The 19,992-nt window shown below is 46.8% G+C and overlaps 1 protein-coding gene across 8 annotated transcripts in view; it reads left to right on the plus strand.

Annotated features, from left to right (window-relative positions):
• RBMS1 (RNA binding motif single stranded interacting protein 1) overlaps positions 1–19,992 on the plus strand; it is a 764,797-nt gene that overhangs the window by 418,360 nt on the left and 326,445 nt on the right. For 3 of the 8 annotated variants that reach the window (XM_078681668.1, XM_078681671.1, XM_078681670.1), the window contains exon 1: positions 2,175–2,473. The exons of 3 other annotated variants lie outside the window; for them this stretch is intronic. In XM_078681668.1, coding sequence (XP_078537794.1) covers positions 2,213–2,473 — 261 coding nt within the window. In that variant the 5' untranslated portion in view covers positions 2,175–2,212. Of the gene's footprint in view, positions 1–2,149; positions 2,474–3,461; positions 3,564–19,992 lie in introns of those variants that run through there. 2 more of the 8 variants (XM_078681667.1, XM_078681674.1) reach the window with 2 other exon arrangements.

A 19,992-nucleotide genomic window follows, 5' to 3' on the forward strand; every position in this document is an offset into this window, starting at 1 on the left:
AACGGCGTAAAAGTGAGAAATGCAGAACTTGAAACGTAAAGTGACAGAGAAAAGTAACTGAGACCTGGTCGATACAATGAGGGAGTGGAAGGATGAAAAATAATGAAACAGGAAAAAAAAGCGAACAAATAAAGGATGGTGGAAAGAAATAGAGAATATCATAAGGCAGGAGGTTACCAGAAACTGGAAACGTTTTGTTTGGCTTCTCTATAGTGTAAGGTTTTGCAACTGTTCAGTAAAGCAAGATTGGCTGTTTGGATGCTTACAACATGTACACATAGGAGCTAAGTAACTGTGTGCCATGTGGGATGTCTGACACTCCTCTCTTTGTAGCCTAAGCGTTGCATCCTGGGACTTGTAGTTTGTCATCAAACATTGAAAATATATGCTTCTGAAGAACCTTAAGAAAATGCGGTTGGCTTAAAAAAGCCAGATTTGGCAGACATGAAGGTCACTTGACGGCTAAGGGAGTGGTTGAATTGAGCTCACACTGAGTGTGTGCAGCAAGGGCAGCAGTAGTCAATTCTACTTTTACACATAATAGTTACATTCAGGGTTTATAGTTACAAACATAAAGGTGAACTAGAAAGTCGCTTATATCTGCAAGGTTTGGGAACACAAGTTTAATTGAATGTGAAAATAAAAAAACATTAGTTCACATTCCCACTTGGGTTTAGGAGTGGCATACATAATATTTGAGAACCAGGAAGAGGTTGATTATAGAAAAATAATTGGAGGGATTTCTTTTCCCTGTTGACTTGTATTGAAAAAGGTCAATTTCATGCAAGAGAAAGTTAAATTAAAGCCATTTTAGAACTCAAAATCAGGAGTCACTCTCCTGAATCAGATCTTTTGGCAAGTATAGGGTTGTGCTCCAGTTGCTTTGTTTGCTAAGGGTGCCAGTTGTGGACAGCCACTGGAGAGCTTGAGCTAACTCCGAGTACTAGGCGCTAGCATAATCCAGTTGCGAGCCTCTCAGAGCAGTAACAGCCATCATCCCAGGGCCGGCTTTAGAGCTGGTGGCACCCTGTTGGACAATCATTTTTGGCGCCTCCACATCCCATGATAGCGTTTTGGATTCTCTCACTACCACCGGGCAAAAGTGCCCCTCATCTCTCCAATCATAAGTTGTTGCTAAAGAGAGCGCCACCCCTGAGATCAGCACTCCCCCCCCCCCCACCTCGGCCGCACCAGTCGCACTGCCCTAAAGCCGGCCCTGCATGTAACTACCCTTGATTGAAAGATAAAATATATTTTTTTGTATAATTCTAATGTGATAAGTACATACAGTGGCTGCAACTTGTATAGACCTAGCAAGCTGGGTCCGTCTTCATACCTAAACTTTTTGATTCGAACATGAGCTTACCATTGCTTGTAATGTTGTCTGAAACCATAGTAAAGGCCCACATGGGGCAGGGTCCACCTCCCACAGTACAGAGATAACATATAGTCCTGAATCTATACTGATAGAACGTTGACTACAACTCCTAGAATGCAAAGAAAAATAGCTGGATTGGTTGAGGTACTCACACGTAGATCCAGGAAACTCAAAAAGTCTGACTTTTAGAATGGTGGGATTTTTGAAGGCACCGTCCTTTCACACACAATGACCACTTGGTAGACGAAGAAAAGCGATTTTCCAGCAAAAGGCACACGAAGATCCCCAACAGCTGGTTTAGCCTCATAAAACTTTAAAGAAGCAACTTTTTATCACATCAAGCAAAACCAATACAAAGAAAGTACCCTTTTACAAGGTTGTACACCTTTGTGCAATTGCTGCCACTCTGACCTCTATTATTGTTTTGCCCCATACCCTAAAGCAGCTTATCCTGCTGTGCTCCTTGGATTCCAGGTAGTCCATGATGCTGATTCAGGGGGGTCCTAGACTAATTCGAAGTTAAATCATAATAACGGATTAATAAAGTGTACATAAATAAACAAGCAACATTTAGAAATTTGAGAACCCATGTGACCCTAACGCAAGAGAGCAGGCACCACTCCAAGAGGCGCGTGCACAGTAGACGCACGTCGGCGCGGCGTGCCGCTGCCAGGTCTGGTTGCGCCGAGGCGGGGTCCAGACACTCCTTTCGGTAAGGGGCGGGACTAGCAGGGAGCTCTGGTGACGGGCCAGCGCTGCCAAGGCGCTTAGCCAATGGCGCGCGAGCAGGGCGGAGCCCCGGAGACGGCCGAAGGGCAGGGGCTACGGGACTGTATGGGAACCAAATACTGCTCGGGCTCCGACTCCTGCGCCGCCGTCCTGCCCCGCCCGTGCACCGCAGCTCCCGCAGGCCGGCCCCGCAGCCCACCGCAGGCCCCGCAGAAAGTTAGCAGGCTGGAAGTTGTCAGCCTGTCCCTGCTCGGGAGCCCCTGGCCGCGCCGCCCCCGCCCGCCCATCGGGAGCCGAGGACCCGGCGCTCCAGGAATGATTGTCCCCAGCGGCAGCTACCCGGTGAGGAGCGGCTATCGGAAGCAGGTGAGTGGGAGGCCCCGCGGGGGCCCGTGCTGGAATCCACTCTCGATCACTCCCATAGACGCAGACTCCACCCTCGGCGCGGGGCGCACAGGGGGAGGCCCCGGCCGGCTGCAGGGTGCCACGGGCAGGGCTGCAGACCCGGCCTAGCAGCGGGCGGCTCAGGGGTGGGGGCCGGTGGCAGCCACAGGGCGGGATCCTGGTTGAAATACACAAGAGGCTCCAGTTAATACTCATGCACTAAGTACGGCAGTCTCTGGAGAGGGGCAGTCTCTGGAGAGGGGCAGTCTCTGGAGAGGGGCAGTCACCGGAGAGGGGCAGTCACCGGAGTGGGGCAGTCACCGGGCAGTTTTAGCCTCAGATCAGTCAACTACACAGGAGAGTCCACAAAGTACCGACAGTCGCATCCAAGTCTCAATAGTTGCAGGTCTTAAAATCAGCTCTTTTTTATTGTCTTGACTTTAAACTGCGCCAGAAGGGGGAGGGGGGGGGAGGGTATCTGTAGTAAAGCCCCTTCTTGCTGTTGTGGTGACAGTTCCTGGTAAAGACTGCTACTGAGCCCAACGCTGCCCAAACTGAACTGGCTCCCAACAGTGCCGGCTAGGTCGTGTAAGTTCGGCGTGGGAGGCCAAAAGCGACTGGAGCTCTGCCAACGCAACCCTGGCAAGCAGCAACTCGGGACTGGGGCGTATTACCGACACTGCAAGCATGCAACGACTTACAAAGTTGGAAACGGCCTATAAGGCCTTTCTGCTCCTCCAGCTAGCTGCATCACATGGGCGTGGTGCCGTGTCATCGGCCGTCCAAGCCCCTCTTCCCCTACTCGGACTCCAGCAGAGTTCCGGCCTGCTGCTGGCCCCCTTTTAATGATACTCGCGCGCCTTTATCTCCCTCAGACTGGGATAGGAGGGATGGATGCAGCAAAGAATCTCTGTACCTGCCCTTGAATGAGCGTCCTGGCACAGCTGAAAGATGTCACTGGCACTCTTGATTGTGACCCCGAGCTGAAACTGGCCTCCTCCGTGTATCCAAGCCCCTGTAGTGCTTTGTGAAGAAACAAGTGTACTGCGATGGAATGGAAAATCCTGACTCGGTAACCTACGTGCACCTTGTATTTCATAGCAGCACGCAGGACCTGTTCTATAGTGCTTCTACGACACCGCAAATAGTGCAGTAGAGGCAGATCGCGATAAAATACTAAAGTTCTGCCATTTCCTCCCAAAAATGGTTAAAAGGGGCGTGGGCTGCATTCTTGCCTCAGGCCCGCTGAAGCTACACCCCACATTCAGAGCAGGGCAGCTGTGCACTACGGCTATTAGGGGTGGGGGCGGGGCTCACACAATCCCCATGACACCGCCTGGGAAAGCCTGTAAGCTACAGAGTCCTCTGTATGGGAGAGCCTTGACTTTACGGAGGGCAGGGCCCAGCATCATGGACACGAATCGAAACCAAAACTGCGTTATCCTTTCAACCAAAATCTGGAGATGGGGACGAGGGTGGGTGCTGCTCACTTCGTGAATCTGCTGGACATGTTAAAATGATATAATATTGCTGCCTTCTACCCCGCAACGCCTCCACATGTGTACAGGGATGCAGTATAACCTGTGCCAAAGGAGACAATAGTGATGCTGTCTTGCTTGGAGAGGTTACAGGCAGTTTTGAAACTGATGTCCGTTGTTATTCATGTGACTATGCTGTTTTATGAAAGGTTTTTCAACGAGTAATCTGCCTAGACTTTGTCTTAAATAATAATGTGTCTTGGCTATTGGCTGCGCCCTTAGTTGGAGATGGCTGACATTCTGGCTTGATTGGTGGTTGTGCCAATGGGTGGAAACATTCAGTATATGGTTTTGTGTTTGGGTACAGATTGATATGTAGATAGTTGGTTTGCTATATCTCTGGAGGCCACGTCCGTTTTGAATAAAACAGTTCCAGTTAATTGTGTTTGTGCCTTGGTGTTAATGGATGTTATTGTCTATGGCCTGGCAGCCCCATTCCTAGAAGGAGATGGTGAATGGTCTTTTCTTTTTGCACGCTATTTATGGTCTGGTGTTTGTGTCCAGTGCTAAACTTGGATTGTTTTATTTATAATACTGTACTATTTTCCATCTATTTGTTATTGTCTGGCGGTTGTGTCTAAGAGTGGTGTTGGTAGTCCACTGTGCATAAGCTGATGGTTGTGTTCTTTTACTTGGATGGATTCCTTTGTGTGTGTCCTTTTCTGCAGGGTTTATTCTATTGATGTTTTTGAGGAGAGGTTGAGCTTGAGTCAGTTTTGCGTGCTTTTTTTGTGGCCGTGGTGATTGGTCTCATTATATATAGTCTGGCATGTAGAAGCATTGGGATGGGTAGATTCTATTTTGCGTGTCCTGCTGATTGCGTCCAACATTAGAGTTGTATTCCAATGTGCATGCACTGATGGTTGTGTGATTTTGCTGGGATTATTTTGTGTGGCCTGTTGAGTGCGTCCAACGTGAGAGTTGTACTCCAATGTGCATGAGCTTGTGGTTGTGAGATTTTGGTGGGATTTATTCATATATAAGTCCGATGTGTGTGACCAATGGAAGAGACATTCCATTGTGTATGGTCTGGTATGTATGATGAAAAGTGGATTTGTGTTCATTTGTGATTACTTTGCCTGTGGGTGGTAATGGATTCCTGCGTGTGAAGAGCTGTGCGGTCTAGCGGCTGCTGGCTGGGGACCAGCAGTTTGGTGGAGACGGATGCTCTGCATTTTCTAATCATCTCCATGTTTCTTCACCCCTCCCCCACACCCGTGCTTTTCTCACGGGGTCAGGGCTCGCGTTGATCTTGCAGTTGGTGTTTGTTTTGGGAGTCACCGGCGGTGTCAGGGGAGAGGCGCAGACGGAACCTGCTCGCAGATAATGTGTGGGAATGACTCTTAATAAATGCTGGTAATTGTCATTTGGTCTCGTGTGGCAAACACAGGCGGGCTGCAGATCTGCAGGCTCTGATTAGCTGCGCTACCCGGAAGGAGCTTAATATCTTTTTGTGGATCCCATTAAACGTGTTTCAAGGTGTTGCTTTAATGTGGATGTTGAGTGTTTTAAAGGGAACGGCGACTGTGGATCTTGGGATTCAACTCGGGCTGCGCCTGCTTTGATAATATGGGCTTAGACTAATTAAAACCTGAAACACAATGGCCCCTTGTGTGAGGCCCGTCGCCTGCCCGCGCTCACCCCGCGTCCATTGATGGTGATTCTAGTGGGGAGGTTAAGCTGTCTCCCCCTCCCCAGCAGATGTAATCATAGGGGGTGCTTTTCTGTAGCTCAGCGTGATGTGTATTACTTGGGGTGTTCGTAGCGTGGGAGATATCAAGCCACTAACTAGTCTTTTGGAGATATTATTTATTGCAATTTCTGTGTGTTTTATTGATCATATCTGTTGGGTGTTACATGCTTTTGTACGGCATTTTGCCGAAATGAATGATGTGTGGAGAGTGGGTGCAGGCTAGTGGCCCTGTCTAGGCGCCTATGCATGCTGCGTGCGGCGAGAGCTGTGCACCGTCTGTAGGATGTTCGTAGGGTTGTGTTAGGTTGTCTGCACGGAAAGAGCTGCATGTTGCAATGCCTGGTGTTTGTGGGCTGTGCACGCCAGTGCCAGCTCCTCGCAGGGCTGTGCAACGGATGGCTGCACGGAGAGAACTGTATACTTATCTGTTGGCGGACATGCATGCACCTTGTTCACAGTGCAGTCTGGTGACGAGAACGCAGCATGACGGGAGCTCTGTAGTTCTTCTGCACAGGCCGCCTCGAGAGAAGCATGACCCGTCGTCAGGCGCTAGCATGCACGGCGGCAGGGCGAGGCCTGTGCGGATGTGACTCTCCGGCCTCTGCGCCGCCCTGATAAGAGCCCCTTGCCTCCACCGAGCAATCCACTACTCTGAAAGGAACCCGCCATATCTGCTTTAGTGTACGGAGGGTGTGACGCGTCTAGAAGGCCTCCTTTGAAGCGCTTGCCTCCCGAGGGGCGCACTCTCACGGCCTCACCTCAGATCTCTCGGGCCCACGCGTGAGCAGGTCATGGCTTGCAGTTGCAGTCCTGTTTCGCCCAAAGTCGCGGAATGGAAAGCGGAAAACCAGGATTGGAAGGCCTGCTCACACATGGAACTAGGGAATTTGATGCAGTTTAAATGCAGCTATTTGGATGCTGGATGCGTTTTTTAGATGTTTAAAAAAAAAAGATGCACGTGTATACAAATACATGGTATACCGCGATTATGTAGCACGACAGGGTACATCTAGTCTGTTTGAAGGCAGCTCTTGGCCGGGGTGGTGCACGCAAAGATCTTACATTAGGTGACGCCAGTTTCCTGCTTACATTGAACACACCGCGCCGATAGGGGCGAGGTCGTATTCTGTTTGAAGGGCGGGGCCTGGATACTCCTTTCTCCGCCAGTGAATAATATATGTCCGGAAAAGGCTGTGCATTGCTGGGCTGCGGCCTTTCCCTTTCCTTGGAGTCATGTGGTTATTACTGCTGCTTTTAGCCGAATGACTTTCCGTCTCTTCCCCTCTGCAGGCGGGGAGGGCCTCGTAGGCGCCGGTCCACAGGGCCGAGGCGTGGCTTGGTGCAGCCCCAGCCCGGGCTCTCCCATGCAGCAGCTGCCTTTAAAACTCTGTGTTTGTTTATGCAGTTCAGAGTCGGTTTATCGCACAGCGGTGTATGCCCACTCCTCCCCCAGCCCCGCGCTGTGCTCTTTTTCCATAGAGGAGAGTTTGCGTTCACTCAAAGCTTCTCGCCCTGGTGTTTATCAGGGGCAATTACAGCATCATCTGGACAGGTTCAGAAGAGGTCACCCCCCCCCCCTCCTCCAACCCCCCCAAAAAACGATACGCTTCTAATGTCTGGGGTCATGGGGAGCGCTGCAATGGAAATTGAACGGGGTAGATACCTACTTACGTTTTGATATAAACTGTTCACTTAAGTTATTTGTCTAGAAACAGTTTTTTTAGACATAATAGTCTAACTGTGCTTTCTTCGCACGTTATTTACGCCCAGTAAAACCCTTTTGAAGCTGTGATTTTTTTTTTTGCTGGCAGCAGTCAGATGTGCGCTCCTGCCCCGAGATTAAAGAGGCTGCGGAATGCGGACATTCCTCAGCCCTCCGCTTCACAGGAGACTCCGCGGGGCTCTCCTGGGCCAATTACCACCTCCAGGAGGGACTCGGGGTTGTCGGGCGCAACGGGCCTTCTTAATTAAAGGCCACATAGCTTCTCCGAACTCGGGGAAAAGATAACCCTAGCATTTTATAACCAAGAAGCCAACAGCTCCCATCTCTGCTGTCAATACACAACCACCGAGTAAAATGCCTTTTTTTGTGCAGCCTGTTGTGGTATTTTCTTAAAGCCGATGAAAAATAACCCCATTTATTTACTGTGAAGTTTTTGCTACAGTGTCTAGACCTTGGACGAGTGACAGTGCGCCTTAAAATAAAGGGTCATAAGATAACTTACACAGCATCTGGAGGCGATAGAGAAATGACACACATACATAAGAGCGAGCTATATATGGCTGTGTTTGGCAGCAGTGCAGCCCCCAGTCATTTAACACGTGTTTACGTTGGTAGTCAGCCGTGATTAAGCGAATCTAGAGAACAGCAGTATACAGGTATACAAAATACGGTGGTTTCCAAACGTTTTAGAACCACGACCCACTTTTTAGAACAACAATCTTTCAAGATCCTTAATGGAGATTTGAGGGGCATTTTTTCAAGGTACTTGAAGCGTCGCATGGTCGCGCATTGACATTTACAGGCAGCACATTTTCCATTGAAGTGGCCACTAACTTTGCACAGCCATACAGTTTATAGCACTCAAATGATGTGTTGAAATCAGGTTTCTGTGAATATTTATCATTTGCGCCGTACCAAGTAAAATGTCTTTTATCCTTTTAAAGTCTGTTTCTTGCACACTTAGGAACTACAAAAAAGTCCTCCATCTTTGCTCTCCTTACTTGCTGAATGTACACAAAAAAGACACCCTTCAGCCTTTCCATACAGACTTCTGTACTCCAGCAAGATTCACATAATTCTCTTTAAAAACCTCCTCCCACTTTGCAGCCAGAGAAAGAAATGTAAACACCAATTCCATGTTAAAATAATGAGCAGTAATTTGTCAGAAGATATAGCCTGACATTTGACCTTCACTTTGAAGCACCACAAATGTGACAAGATAAACACAGAATTTAAAGGTATCTTTATTCACAGCTCAGACTTTCTGGTCACATCAAATATGCTCACGGTAGACCCATAGTTTGGGAAACACTGACATAAGATCTATGCAGTTGTAATAAGCAGTAGGTGTGTTTGGTCTTTGAGTGGGCTGACAAACTGGGGGGGTCTCTCAAAGGGGTGGGCCGATGTAATTAAGGGCGTGGCCTAAAACACTTGAGCTAAAAATCTGTGCTTAGCATAGTGTGCCGCTCGACTGGTATTTTGCTGCTTCTGTCATTGCATCCATATATATAATACAAGTAACATTACTCCTACAACAAGCCAGAACTGTTAGCTTGTCAATGGTTGTTAGTTGCATAAGATAAAAATGCAACAACTAGGACTTCATTGCATATAATATTGCAAATGCTTCTGTTCTGAAATGATGTGACTGAAAGTGCTAGACCGAGTATATCTGAAGTGACATCAAAGGATGTGAACGGTGGCACTGTTGCAGAAGTAAGATTTTTTTTCCTCATTGATGGTGAGGGCAAAAATGGAATGCCCGACAGGGACCTGTCACAACCCCTGCTTTTTAGAACTACTGGTGCTGAGCACTGGCAAGACCCGGCCCACTTAAAGCCCTGAGTTGTGGGAAAGCGCTAGTGATTAGTATATCAAGGAAATGTGGAACTGGCTTGAAGTTGTGCATGGTGATAGATAAATATCAAACTGCATACAATTGAAGTGAGCATTAACTCAGCGATGGGAAGGATGTCTAGCGAGAACACAGGCGGCATTGTTGGGAGATGCTCTTTGTAATTAAAATAGATGTCCCACTCCTTGAGTGTGTGTGTGTGATGCTAACGCTTCTAGCCCATGCTTCTGAGTTCAACTGTTATAACTGGGTATCATGTTTATTCCATTATTTCACAGCTCAGAAGAGACATTTGTCGCAGTAGGACATATTTTTGTAAGACTGTCCATTTTGAGTGTCCTTGGTCGCTGTAGTAGGAATATCATTTGACCAGCTGCAACTTGTTTCCGTTTCATTAAGTAGCTGTGGATGGTGCCTTTTTCACCACTAATGTACAGGTTGGGTGACGTTTGTCCTTATTATGTCTTCTGAGTATTAGTGTCCTAATAGCAGTAATTGGTTTTACATGGTATTTTTTCATTTAGCTAGTGTAGTTTGTTGTTCTACATGCTGGGCATATACAGAGCAATCGCCAAAACAAATACATTGCACCAGAAACCAGTATAAATCATTTGTAACTGGTCAACTTGAATTTCTGCTTGGGAAGCAGATTTAGTAGTTCCATGTCAGCTCTCACTTTAAGCAATGACAAAGGGTACTTTTTAAGCGAATACAATTGTGAATATTTGTTTGCACCGTAATTGTGGTATCCCTTGTCAGTAAAAAGTCACACACAGCTTCCACAGATGCAAAACATTGCACACATGCATCCATTTTACACGAAGAAGACAGTCCACGAGACATTTATGTTTAGTACTTAAAGTTCAAAACCTCAAACACGTACACCGAGTATGCCTTTTCAGTTCTCTAGTGACAGACCAGGTTTTCAAGGGTTTCATTTACATGGGTCAACAGCCTGTCAGATGTTTTAATTTGTGGTTGTCAACACAGCATCAAAGAAAGTTTACTTCTGGAAACTCATTGACAATTCACAGAAAAACAATACAAAAATATGCACTTCGCATTTTTGCGCTGTTTGCTTGAACTGGATTGGTATAAGCATCTCAGCCTCCTGGGTGACGCTCTTATCTAGTTCAGGTTTTAAAGGCAGCCGCACGTTGCATTCTGGGACTTGTAGATCAGCACATAACCTTATAACTATAGGCTCAAATGTCCGAACATTCTGTTGGCTAAAAAGCCGGGAGCTCATTGAGGTGTCCCAAATGATAGTGGGAAAGTTAGCAAGCTACTTTTTTGTTCACAGGACTGAAACTGAATCCCTAGTCCCAGCCCTCGGGCGTGGTGTGGTGCCTGTGTGGTTTGGCTGCTTGTGTCGGATTCCGTGGAATGTATTCATCCTCACTTGTGCCCCTGTACAGTTCCCCGCCCATTCTGTCCTTCTACAGCCCCTCCCTGCCTTCCCCGTGCTCTCAGATGGATGAAGTGTGCATGCCACTGGAGTGAGTCGATTTACATACTTGGTTGAATTCCCTCAGATTAGCTGGGCGGTTTTGAGCAGTGATTCATTGCCGGGCCTTGTGTGTTGACTGACACGCCGTTTGATCCTGCCATCTGACTCTCTTCCGACTCTTTCTCTGTACCCCAGTGATTTGGTTACAATTTTGGTCTGGAGGTTTGACATCCACTCAAATAAATGTAAAACATATTTAGTGTGGGAGAAAGCCAGATTCTGGCGGGAGCTGCTAAATAGCCATGTGTACTTTGTTTTGCGCCTCTATACGGATATGACATTGATTCTATGCTTTGTAGCTATGGTTGCATTTGGAGGTTGCCTTTCAAAGTCTTTTATGTTTGATTACTATAGGCCACCTCCTGTACATGCTTAATGGGACGTTGAAATAATTTCGGAAGTGTTATTGCCCTTAATTTACAGCACATACCTTTTCACAAAAACAGTTTTCTTTAATATCAATCTTAGTTTTACTTCTTATTTTTCTCGGTAATGCCCAATAACAATTATTTTAATCTACAATTTCTCTAGAAGTTGCATTTGTGCTAAGGCTACCAATTCTCATACAAACTTCAAAACCGGAAGTGGCATCATGGGGTGCAGGAAATAAGCTTTGGAGTGTCATGTCAATAGTAACAATTGTAATTAATTTGGACAATACATTACTTACTAACCAGAATACAAGTTTCATAATCGAAAATCAGGATTTGGCGAGCTGCTCGTGTCCGAGCCTGGAAAACGTGCGAGCTCTGAAAACTTTGTGTGTATTAAGAAGTGAGTTTTCCGCCCGTCCGTGGCAAACTTTCCCAATTCCTCCGATGTCGCTGGTTTCAATTAGTTTCCCTTCTTTCCCGCCTCCAACTCCGAATAGTTGTAGCAGATGTGTGAAGTCCGGGCTACAGAGCTCTCTCTTCTCAAAGGACCATGGAAAGGAGCATTTGTATGGGAAGCTTTCGGACTGTGCCAATGAAGCCGGTGTAAACTCCCTACTAGTCCATGGTTGGCGTTTTGGGGTGTACATCTCGCCTACTAGTAGGTAGTTATTGGAGTCCCTTTCAGTTAGCTGAGAATGTGAATCTGCATCTGCTTTAAAGATTACCGCTTAGATCCTCCGTTTGATTCAGTGGATTTTGGCGTGGGGATATGCAAGGGCCTGAATTCCTGATACTAGCCAGAATTCTCACACCCAAATCAACCAATTACTCATGTTCTTCACAGAATAGAGAATAGTCTCAAAGGCCCAAAGCAAGGAAGGCATTTTCTGTGTGCTTTTTCCCTGACTCTAAGGAGAAAATTGCAGGCGTTTTCTGCCTGCTGTGTGCTCGAGGAAATTGTCAGTCACCGGGCTGGAGGGTGGGGGCTAGGGAACCGGACAAGCCTGTATCTGGGGAAGAGGGTGGGGGTTCATTGACTGCTCCACCTGTGCTGCTACGGGCGTCAGGAGGGGCCAGGCCAGACTGTGCTGCTGGCAGCAACCTCAACCCTCACCCTACAGAGTTCGATGTCTCTGATCAGGTCTGAAGTTTTGTTTCAGCATCTACATACTTGGAATTGATGGAATTACACCCTGAGTCAACTCTGTAGGCGAAAGCCAGAAACTCCTAGTGAGAGGCCTTAGAAGTAAGGTGGGGTTAGTATCTGTCTTGAATCACTTGGGCACCTGCCTTCAGTTCAGCTGTGAGATGAACATCTCTGGGTGCCCAGTGTCCTCTCTTTGCAATAGTTCGTCTTTTTTGCTTGGGATATGTTGTGGTTAGCTCCTATCTGGAACAACATAAAATAGCAAGTCATTGAATGCAGCGCCCACTTTGAGACTGCAGAGGCGCTCCTTTATGATACTGTGACTTTCATGTCCCTTGTGGTTTGATGGGGAATAGGGGCCTAGCTCTTCAAGGCAAGCGTAAGAATCCTCGCCAAAATGTGATGTATGGAAGCACTTGAGTCTAAGCCACTGGTAGGTGCCCTAGACATGTTCCATTAGACCACCTCCCCTCTGAACAGGCGCACAAGCAACACTCGGATATGTGATTCCCGCTAAGTGACTTGTGTGCTGTTCTCTTCCCCCGTATTGGAGTTATTTTCCAGCATACTTCGATATCATTGTTCTTATCTACTCTTACTTTAATGGTGATATTAGCATAGTCTTTGCCTCGTATCATTAAAGTCTCCTTTTCTCAGATATTCGTATTCTTTGATTCTTAGGAGCCTTTGGGCAGCTGGAGTCTCGCGCATACGTTCTGACATACATCTGTCTGTTGACTTACATCAGGGGACAAAGAGCTCTTCATGTTGTCTTTTTGATGTTATTCCCTTGGCTGTACTTGGCATTCTTTCTCCTCCATCTGTATGCAGCAACATTTTGGTTCCTCTAAGCTTACCGCCATTGGCTTGGAAGGCCGAGTTTCAGGCCCCCCCAGGCTGCACCGGTCTTCTGGTGGTAGAGCTCATTGCGTGCATTAGTAATGCAAGTACCCGAGGAGTCCTAAAGATGAACTAGGAAAGATTGCAGTGTTAGTTCTAAGCAGGAAAGACCCAGTTGCCTGTCCATTTCTCTCTCTCGTTACTTTCAAGGCTCACCGGGGAACATTCACAATGAGGCTAACACCAGAGCATAGCCGGGCCTACCCATTCATCATGTTTTCTGAATCTGTGCTTCATGGCCCAGGCTTTGTATCATAGTATTGGCTGGTGCAAACCCGCCAGATGTTGGTACGATAACTCGCAACATTCACAACCTAAGCTTTGGAATGTGCAGCCGTTTCACATCAGATTTGAGAGGGGTCGCAGGCATAGCTTGTCTGCGCTGCCTGTGGCCCTGTGCCAAGAGCCTGGCAGGTTGTGGTGTGTGCTGTAGCACAGCTCTGATGCTTTTAAGTGCTGCTCGCTGTTTTTTTTAGGTTTCGCCCTGGCTGTTGCAACTGCATAGCAGTTGCTCCGCCCAGGGCGAAATCTTATGTCCTACATATGGGGCTTTGGTCCCGCCTCTGTCTCCCATTGGCTAGCTCCATAAATGGAGGATAGCCATTGGAAGAGATTGGCTGTCAATCACGCTTTCCCCGTGAAAACGCGATTCAGGGGCGTTTCTGGGTCTTTTTTTAAGTCTCGCCCTCCTCTTCCCATTGGCTGGAATTTTACCTTCCAGCCAATGGGAAGGGGAGAGCACGAAAAACACGCCCCCGAATCCCTACAGGGCGCACTGTGTTTTCCGAGCAGCGTCTACCGAGGACATTTTTATTTATTTATTTGGACATGAGGGTGTGATTCCGTAACACGTTATATTTTGCAACGTTGTCTTATGTTTCATAACGTTATGTCATCATGTGTGTTATGCCTATGACTTTGACCAGCACAACCTTGTTCATAACGTCTAGAGATATTGTAACAGAACACTATATAATTATTCTGACTCCCAATGTGACATCTAGTGACTTTTAATGCGCCTTGCAGTCGTGTGACAGAAGTCTGTCTTCCGTTTACTTTCCTCGGGTTCTAATGCGGTGAACCTGTTTTCTATGTCCATTGTGCGGACGTGCGAGTCTTCTGCCCAAGCAATGTCTGCCAGTGACGTCAGACGGTTCCCGCAGTGACGCTTGTCCGTGCGCGCGGCCGCTAGCTCCAGCTGATAGGGACTGTGCACGGGCGGGGGCCCTGTCTCGGCAGCTGTGGAGCCGGATCGACAGCCGGGATCGCAGCGCAGGTGAGGGGCGAACGGGGGCCGTCAGGCACAACGGAGGGACCTATGTGGGTTAATATTTATGGGACGAGTGCACTTCATCTAAACTTGAGTTATTCTTGTGCACAGTAAGCACCGATTGGGGGACCTCAACAAAGGGGTAGGGTTGGGGTTTATACCCGACTATACTGCGTTCTTCGTATGCGAAACATTGGTCGACTGCGGGACCTCCCCCACGAGTGTGGAGGCCCTTTGTGAATTAGGCCTATGCTCATCCAATCCTTGGCTTCCTTGTTTAGCGCACAGAGCAACAGTCACGTGTGGTAAATATAATTGTGATTCCATGTGAAGGTGTCTTACTGATGGCGTTTACAGAGTGAGTAACATGCCCTCTGAACAGTGTGCAAACAGTGCCACCTGGGACTTTCTGCTGCATCAGCCTGCATGTGGTTTATACAGTTATCAGCATTTGCTAAGCAAAGTTCTTCCGATTGTATTTGTTCCACTTTAGCCAGGCACTTCAAATCAAAATGTGAGTGTGCTAATGTCAAATAAACAAATTGCCTTATGGCTCTCCGTTAGTTTTTTACTGGTGCCCTTCATTCAACCTTGTTTTTTTCCCTGTAGTTATTGGGGTATGGTTTTCATCACGTGTGATATGTGTAGTGGTGCATGTGTTCATTGTCCTATGTACTGATAATTTCTGCTCGGAGTATTGAGGTGTAAATTTGTCTTATAATGAGCGAACTGTAGATTCATCTCGTTTCATGATGGCAAATTGTTGTCTATTCCCTGCTTCGATGGTTTGTGTAGTCCGGAGGCCTTTTTGACACATATCTGGCTACATTGCTGTGTTGTGTGTGTGTGTGTGTGTGAAACAAATACATTCTATTGGTGCTCTGAGAGAAGATTGTGTGGAAAGGGATGTGCTTGATGGAGCGGTATCATTTTGCTGGCTATATGGCTTTGGTGTACAATTTGGCTGTTACAGTGGGTGTGACTATGTGTGACTACTGGGTTATACTGAATCTTTGTGTTTTCAACAATATGGCTCTGGAGATGAAAAGCCTGTGTAACATACACTCTTTTCGTTGTGATTTATTTTTGCGCATCCACACTGCTGGAGCATATGGGGTTTTACAAGGTTGTTGCACTACATATCACATTGCTTTATGTTCCAGTACATTTTTGCATTGCAATTTGCAATATATTTAAGTGGTACATAAATAAACAAACATTATAATGCTTTCTATCATGTTATTGTCCTGCACCTCGTTCATTGATATCATGAGGGCTTTCTAAACAGGACAGTCTAAGAAGCGAATAGATGAACAGACAGACTCACTAGGAATCAAAGAAGAGGCATCATAACCATTACGCAGACTTCTATTGTACGCTGATGACACGGTGGTCATGGACCACACCAGGGTGGGACTTCAAAGAGCTTTAAACAGCCTGGCGACGTACAACAAAGAAAATGACCTACGGATAAACGTTAGCAAGACCAAGATAGTAATCTTTGGCAAATATTGGCGAAAAAAAGAAGCAACATGGATTCTGGGGGAGAACTTAATCGCTACTGCCCCATCCTATAACTATCTGGGAGTTTGGGTCTCAGAGAGGGCCACCGCAGCTAAACATCTAAAGGAGCTAAAACCAAGAATAGATAAAACAATTCTGTTCTTAAGACGCCTAAGCTATCGCTTGGTCAGCCCCTCAGCAGAACCAATGTTGACAGTACTCAGGGCAAAACTGATTCCCTCCATTACGTATGGCCACATTGCCTACCCAGGTGCTTTCGAGAAAGTGGTCAAAGCGGCCCAGGCGAAAGCGTACAAGTTGGTGCTACAGGCCCCTAGACAGGCTAGGAATAACAGGCTAAGGCTAGAAATAGGCCTGAATCGACCGGAGTTGGCATTACTGGGGGACCTGATAAAATACTACATCAGAGTACTGAAAGCGCCCGAAAACACCCTAAAGCACTTCTTAAAATCTACATTTGGTGAAGTGGGCTCTCCATGGCACTCGAAGCTGGCACAAGGAATTGATCTCTTGAAAATTGAGGGCAAAAGCTTGCACCTCAATGAAATACCATACTCAGCCTGGGCACAAGCCGTAAAGCGTCAAGTCCAGCCCATCTCGTTCGAGCTTGATCTTCTATCGCTACGGCACAACCCATTAACGTTGGCCCTGGATAAGTCTTATACTCTCGGGAAACCCCAACCATACCTGCGAGACCTACTTACAACTCATGCGAGAAAGAAAATCCTGTATCTGCGCCTCCTGGCTCTCATGATCACGGACTTTAACCCAAAATGGGCACGAACGGACGGTGCCACCGCCTGTCGATTATGCAACTACCGCAGAGAGTCATGGTTACACCTACTATGTTGCTGTCCAAAGTTGGCCAGCGATCGTTTGCTGCGCCCGGCCTTACGGAATCTAGGCCATAGAACCTGCAGAGAGGCCTCGGACTGGTGCTTCTCAGAAACTACGACCTGCCTATTAGCCAGGGTCGGTAAGTTTACCCACCAAGCCAAAATGGCACTCGACCTCCATCAAAAGGCCATGGATCCTAAGAGTCTTGACAATGTGCAAGGAGTACCATCTGGAGCACAAACGAGTGTCAGTCTACAGCTAACTTAGGGAACTCCCGCTAAGTAACTGGAACAACTGGACCCAGAAACTATACCAGGGTCGGACAAGGGTCCAATGAAGAACCCATCCTTGGTGATGCGCAGTGAAAACGTTCATGTCAAACCTCCACACTTTCCCAAGACTCTAATTGGCGTGAAGCTAAGGAACAGACAAAAACTTTCCTTCTTCTAATAGAACTTTGATTGGACAAAAAAGGGGCAAAATTAGCCATTATTCTATTTTAAAGTTGTACATATGGTTTTACTGGCCGACGGGCACATGGGGGGGGGTTGTTCTTTGTGTTTTATACTGTAAAGATTTTAAGTAATCGCACAGTTTAATAAATATTGTAAGCTGGCCAACAGATATCTGACCACGTTGGCCCATATGTAACTTGAGGAGTGTCAAAGAGCCACTCAAATCACTAATCTATATAAGATTACTACTCCAGTCTCAGGCCCTCCCTGAAAAGGAGGTCATTTTTAGTTAAACCCTTGATCCCTTGTCAAGTTCACCCAAATGAGAAGATATCTGAGAATTATTCCTACCTGCAGCCCTAGTTAGATCATCTAGGTGAGAGTTTTTCTGAAGAGAAATTCCATGAGTATTAGAATGAAGACGCTCAGAAGGAGTCTGTCTAAAGATCGCATATCCGTTGCACCCAGGTGTCTTTTACCTAGATGAGAAATCCCATAAATAGGGCTGTCAAAAGTGAGATATCAAGTACAACAGAAAATTATTTAGTCCACAAACCACATGTTTTCTTATCCAAATTAACAGGGAGACGGTCAGTTGACACTTCCTCTGGCCTCAGATTCCCTGATAATGCCCACCCATATGAGAGATACAGAGTCAGCTGAGATGTATTCATCTGAAGCAAGTACCAAATACAGACAACTTAGCAAAGCAGGCTTTCACATTTGTCATAATGAAACAGATGAGCAAATCCATTGAACAGAAGCCAACTTTTGGGGTCTACTTACAGGCCACAAACCTAAAGAAGGGGAAGGTGTTCACCCGACGTATAGCCAATTGAAATTTATTTTGTGATATCTATAAGGATGCAGACAATTGAAATTTATTTTGTGATATCTATAAGGATGCAGACACACTGTCAAAAATTACTAGTGTTATAAGTTACTAGCAACCCTTCTAATATAGGCGGTTTTCTGCATAACTACATCCTAGTCTGAGAACTTTTCCAGGGCTTTGGGGAACCTGGAGGTTTTACCCGTTAAGAGGTGAGAGACAGTGTGTATGAGAGACAGTGTGTATGAGAGACAGTGTGTATGAGAGACAGTGTGTGTAAGAAAGACAGCAGTGTGTGAGAAACAGCAGTGTGTGAGAGAGACACCAGTGGGTGTGTTAAAGGCAGAGTCCGCAGTGTGAGAGAGACAGCAGTGTGAGACCTTTTATTTATGTTTTGGTTTTTGAAACATAAATAAAACGAATTATTTGCAATGTCAATAGCACAAACTTGCGTAAATACGTGACCTATTGCATTGAAAATGCAATAGGTCTCGCATTTGCGAGAGATTAAGCTATTGCCATTGTAAATGACAATGCCATTTATTTATCTGTTTTCAAAACCTACACAAAAATAAAAAGTTATTTTTACAATTCCAATAGCTCAAACTTTGGCAAAGGCGAAACTGTTGCATTGTAAATGCTTGTTCCACACTGTAATGATTCACCATTTACAGGGCGGTATTTTTTTAATGCTCAATGCAATGGATGAATTGCAGCTGGAAAATGCATGCTACAATTGCAACACCGGGGTCTCTTGAAAGCAAGACTCCTGCTGGTCCTATTTCGATGTCTTGGCTCGTTACATCTTTTACACTGCATTTGTTTCAGGTTATGGATAACTCAGTGAGCTAACCTATGGCCACTGAAACGTGCATTGATATGAAGGTCGCATATTTGAATTTACGCAATCTCCATCTCCGCCTTTATTTCTTCTGAAGTCAGTAAATTGATTACATCTAACTTCGGTAAAAGAAACACCTTTCATTTAAAGCGCCTGGGGCCAGATGTATGGCCGTTTTTAGGTCGAGGACCGTCGCACTGCGTAGCAGTGGGCGGAGCCCGAAGAGTTAATGTTTCTTAGAGGGGGCTTGGAACCCGCCCCTCTTCTCCATTGGCTGGCCTAGTAAATGCTGGCCAGCCATTGGAGGAAAGGAGCGTCACTTGGTTCAAGCCCCATCTTTTTCGGATTCGGGGGCGTTTTTTTTTTTTAGCTTCTTTCTTGTTTTCTTGCTCTCCTCTTCCTATTGGCTGGAATTTTACCTTCCAGCCAATGGGAAGAGGAGAGAAAGAAAACCACGCCCCCGAATCGGAAAATGACCGTGCTTTCTCTGAGGCATTTCTTCCTCGCCTCGGAGAAACATGGTAGTGCTGCTTGGTTTCGTGCGGCTCTCACAGAGATTCTCCCTCCATACCAGCTGCTGCTACCATACTCCACCGCAGGCCCTCAGTGCTCCTCAGCTCCTGCTCAGGGCTTCCCGGATTCTTGCTCTCGGGACTTCAGCTTCTGCCGTCTTGTGTGTGGCCAGGAGCGAAGCGCGGCGGCCGCCATTGTCTCTCTGGCTCACCTACCTGTTGCCGATTTTAATGCGTCGCCCCCACAGGCTTCTAAGGGGTGGGTGGAGGGGCATAGTCTCGGCGCCGAACGGGTGATCCTGCTGGATGTGTCTGCTATGTGAGGTTGACACCAACATTTTTGCACACTTTGCGAGTTGCTTAGGCAAGGATTGCGACTTCGGGATGACTTCCTTCAGTGCTCTGATCAGCAGTGACCCGTTCTCTTTCCCAAGATCTTCAGTAACATTACCCTTCCAACAGACTAGTTTATTGTCAGCCTGGTTGG

The sequence above is a fragment of the Lissotriton helveticus genome, chromosome 3_1, assembly GCF_964261635.1.
Source record: "Lissotriton helveticus chromosome 3_1, aLisHel1.1, whole genome shotgun sequence".
NCBI lineage: Eukaryota > Metazoa > Chordata > Amphibia > Caudata > Salamandridae > Lissotriton > Lissotriton helveticus.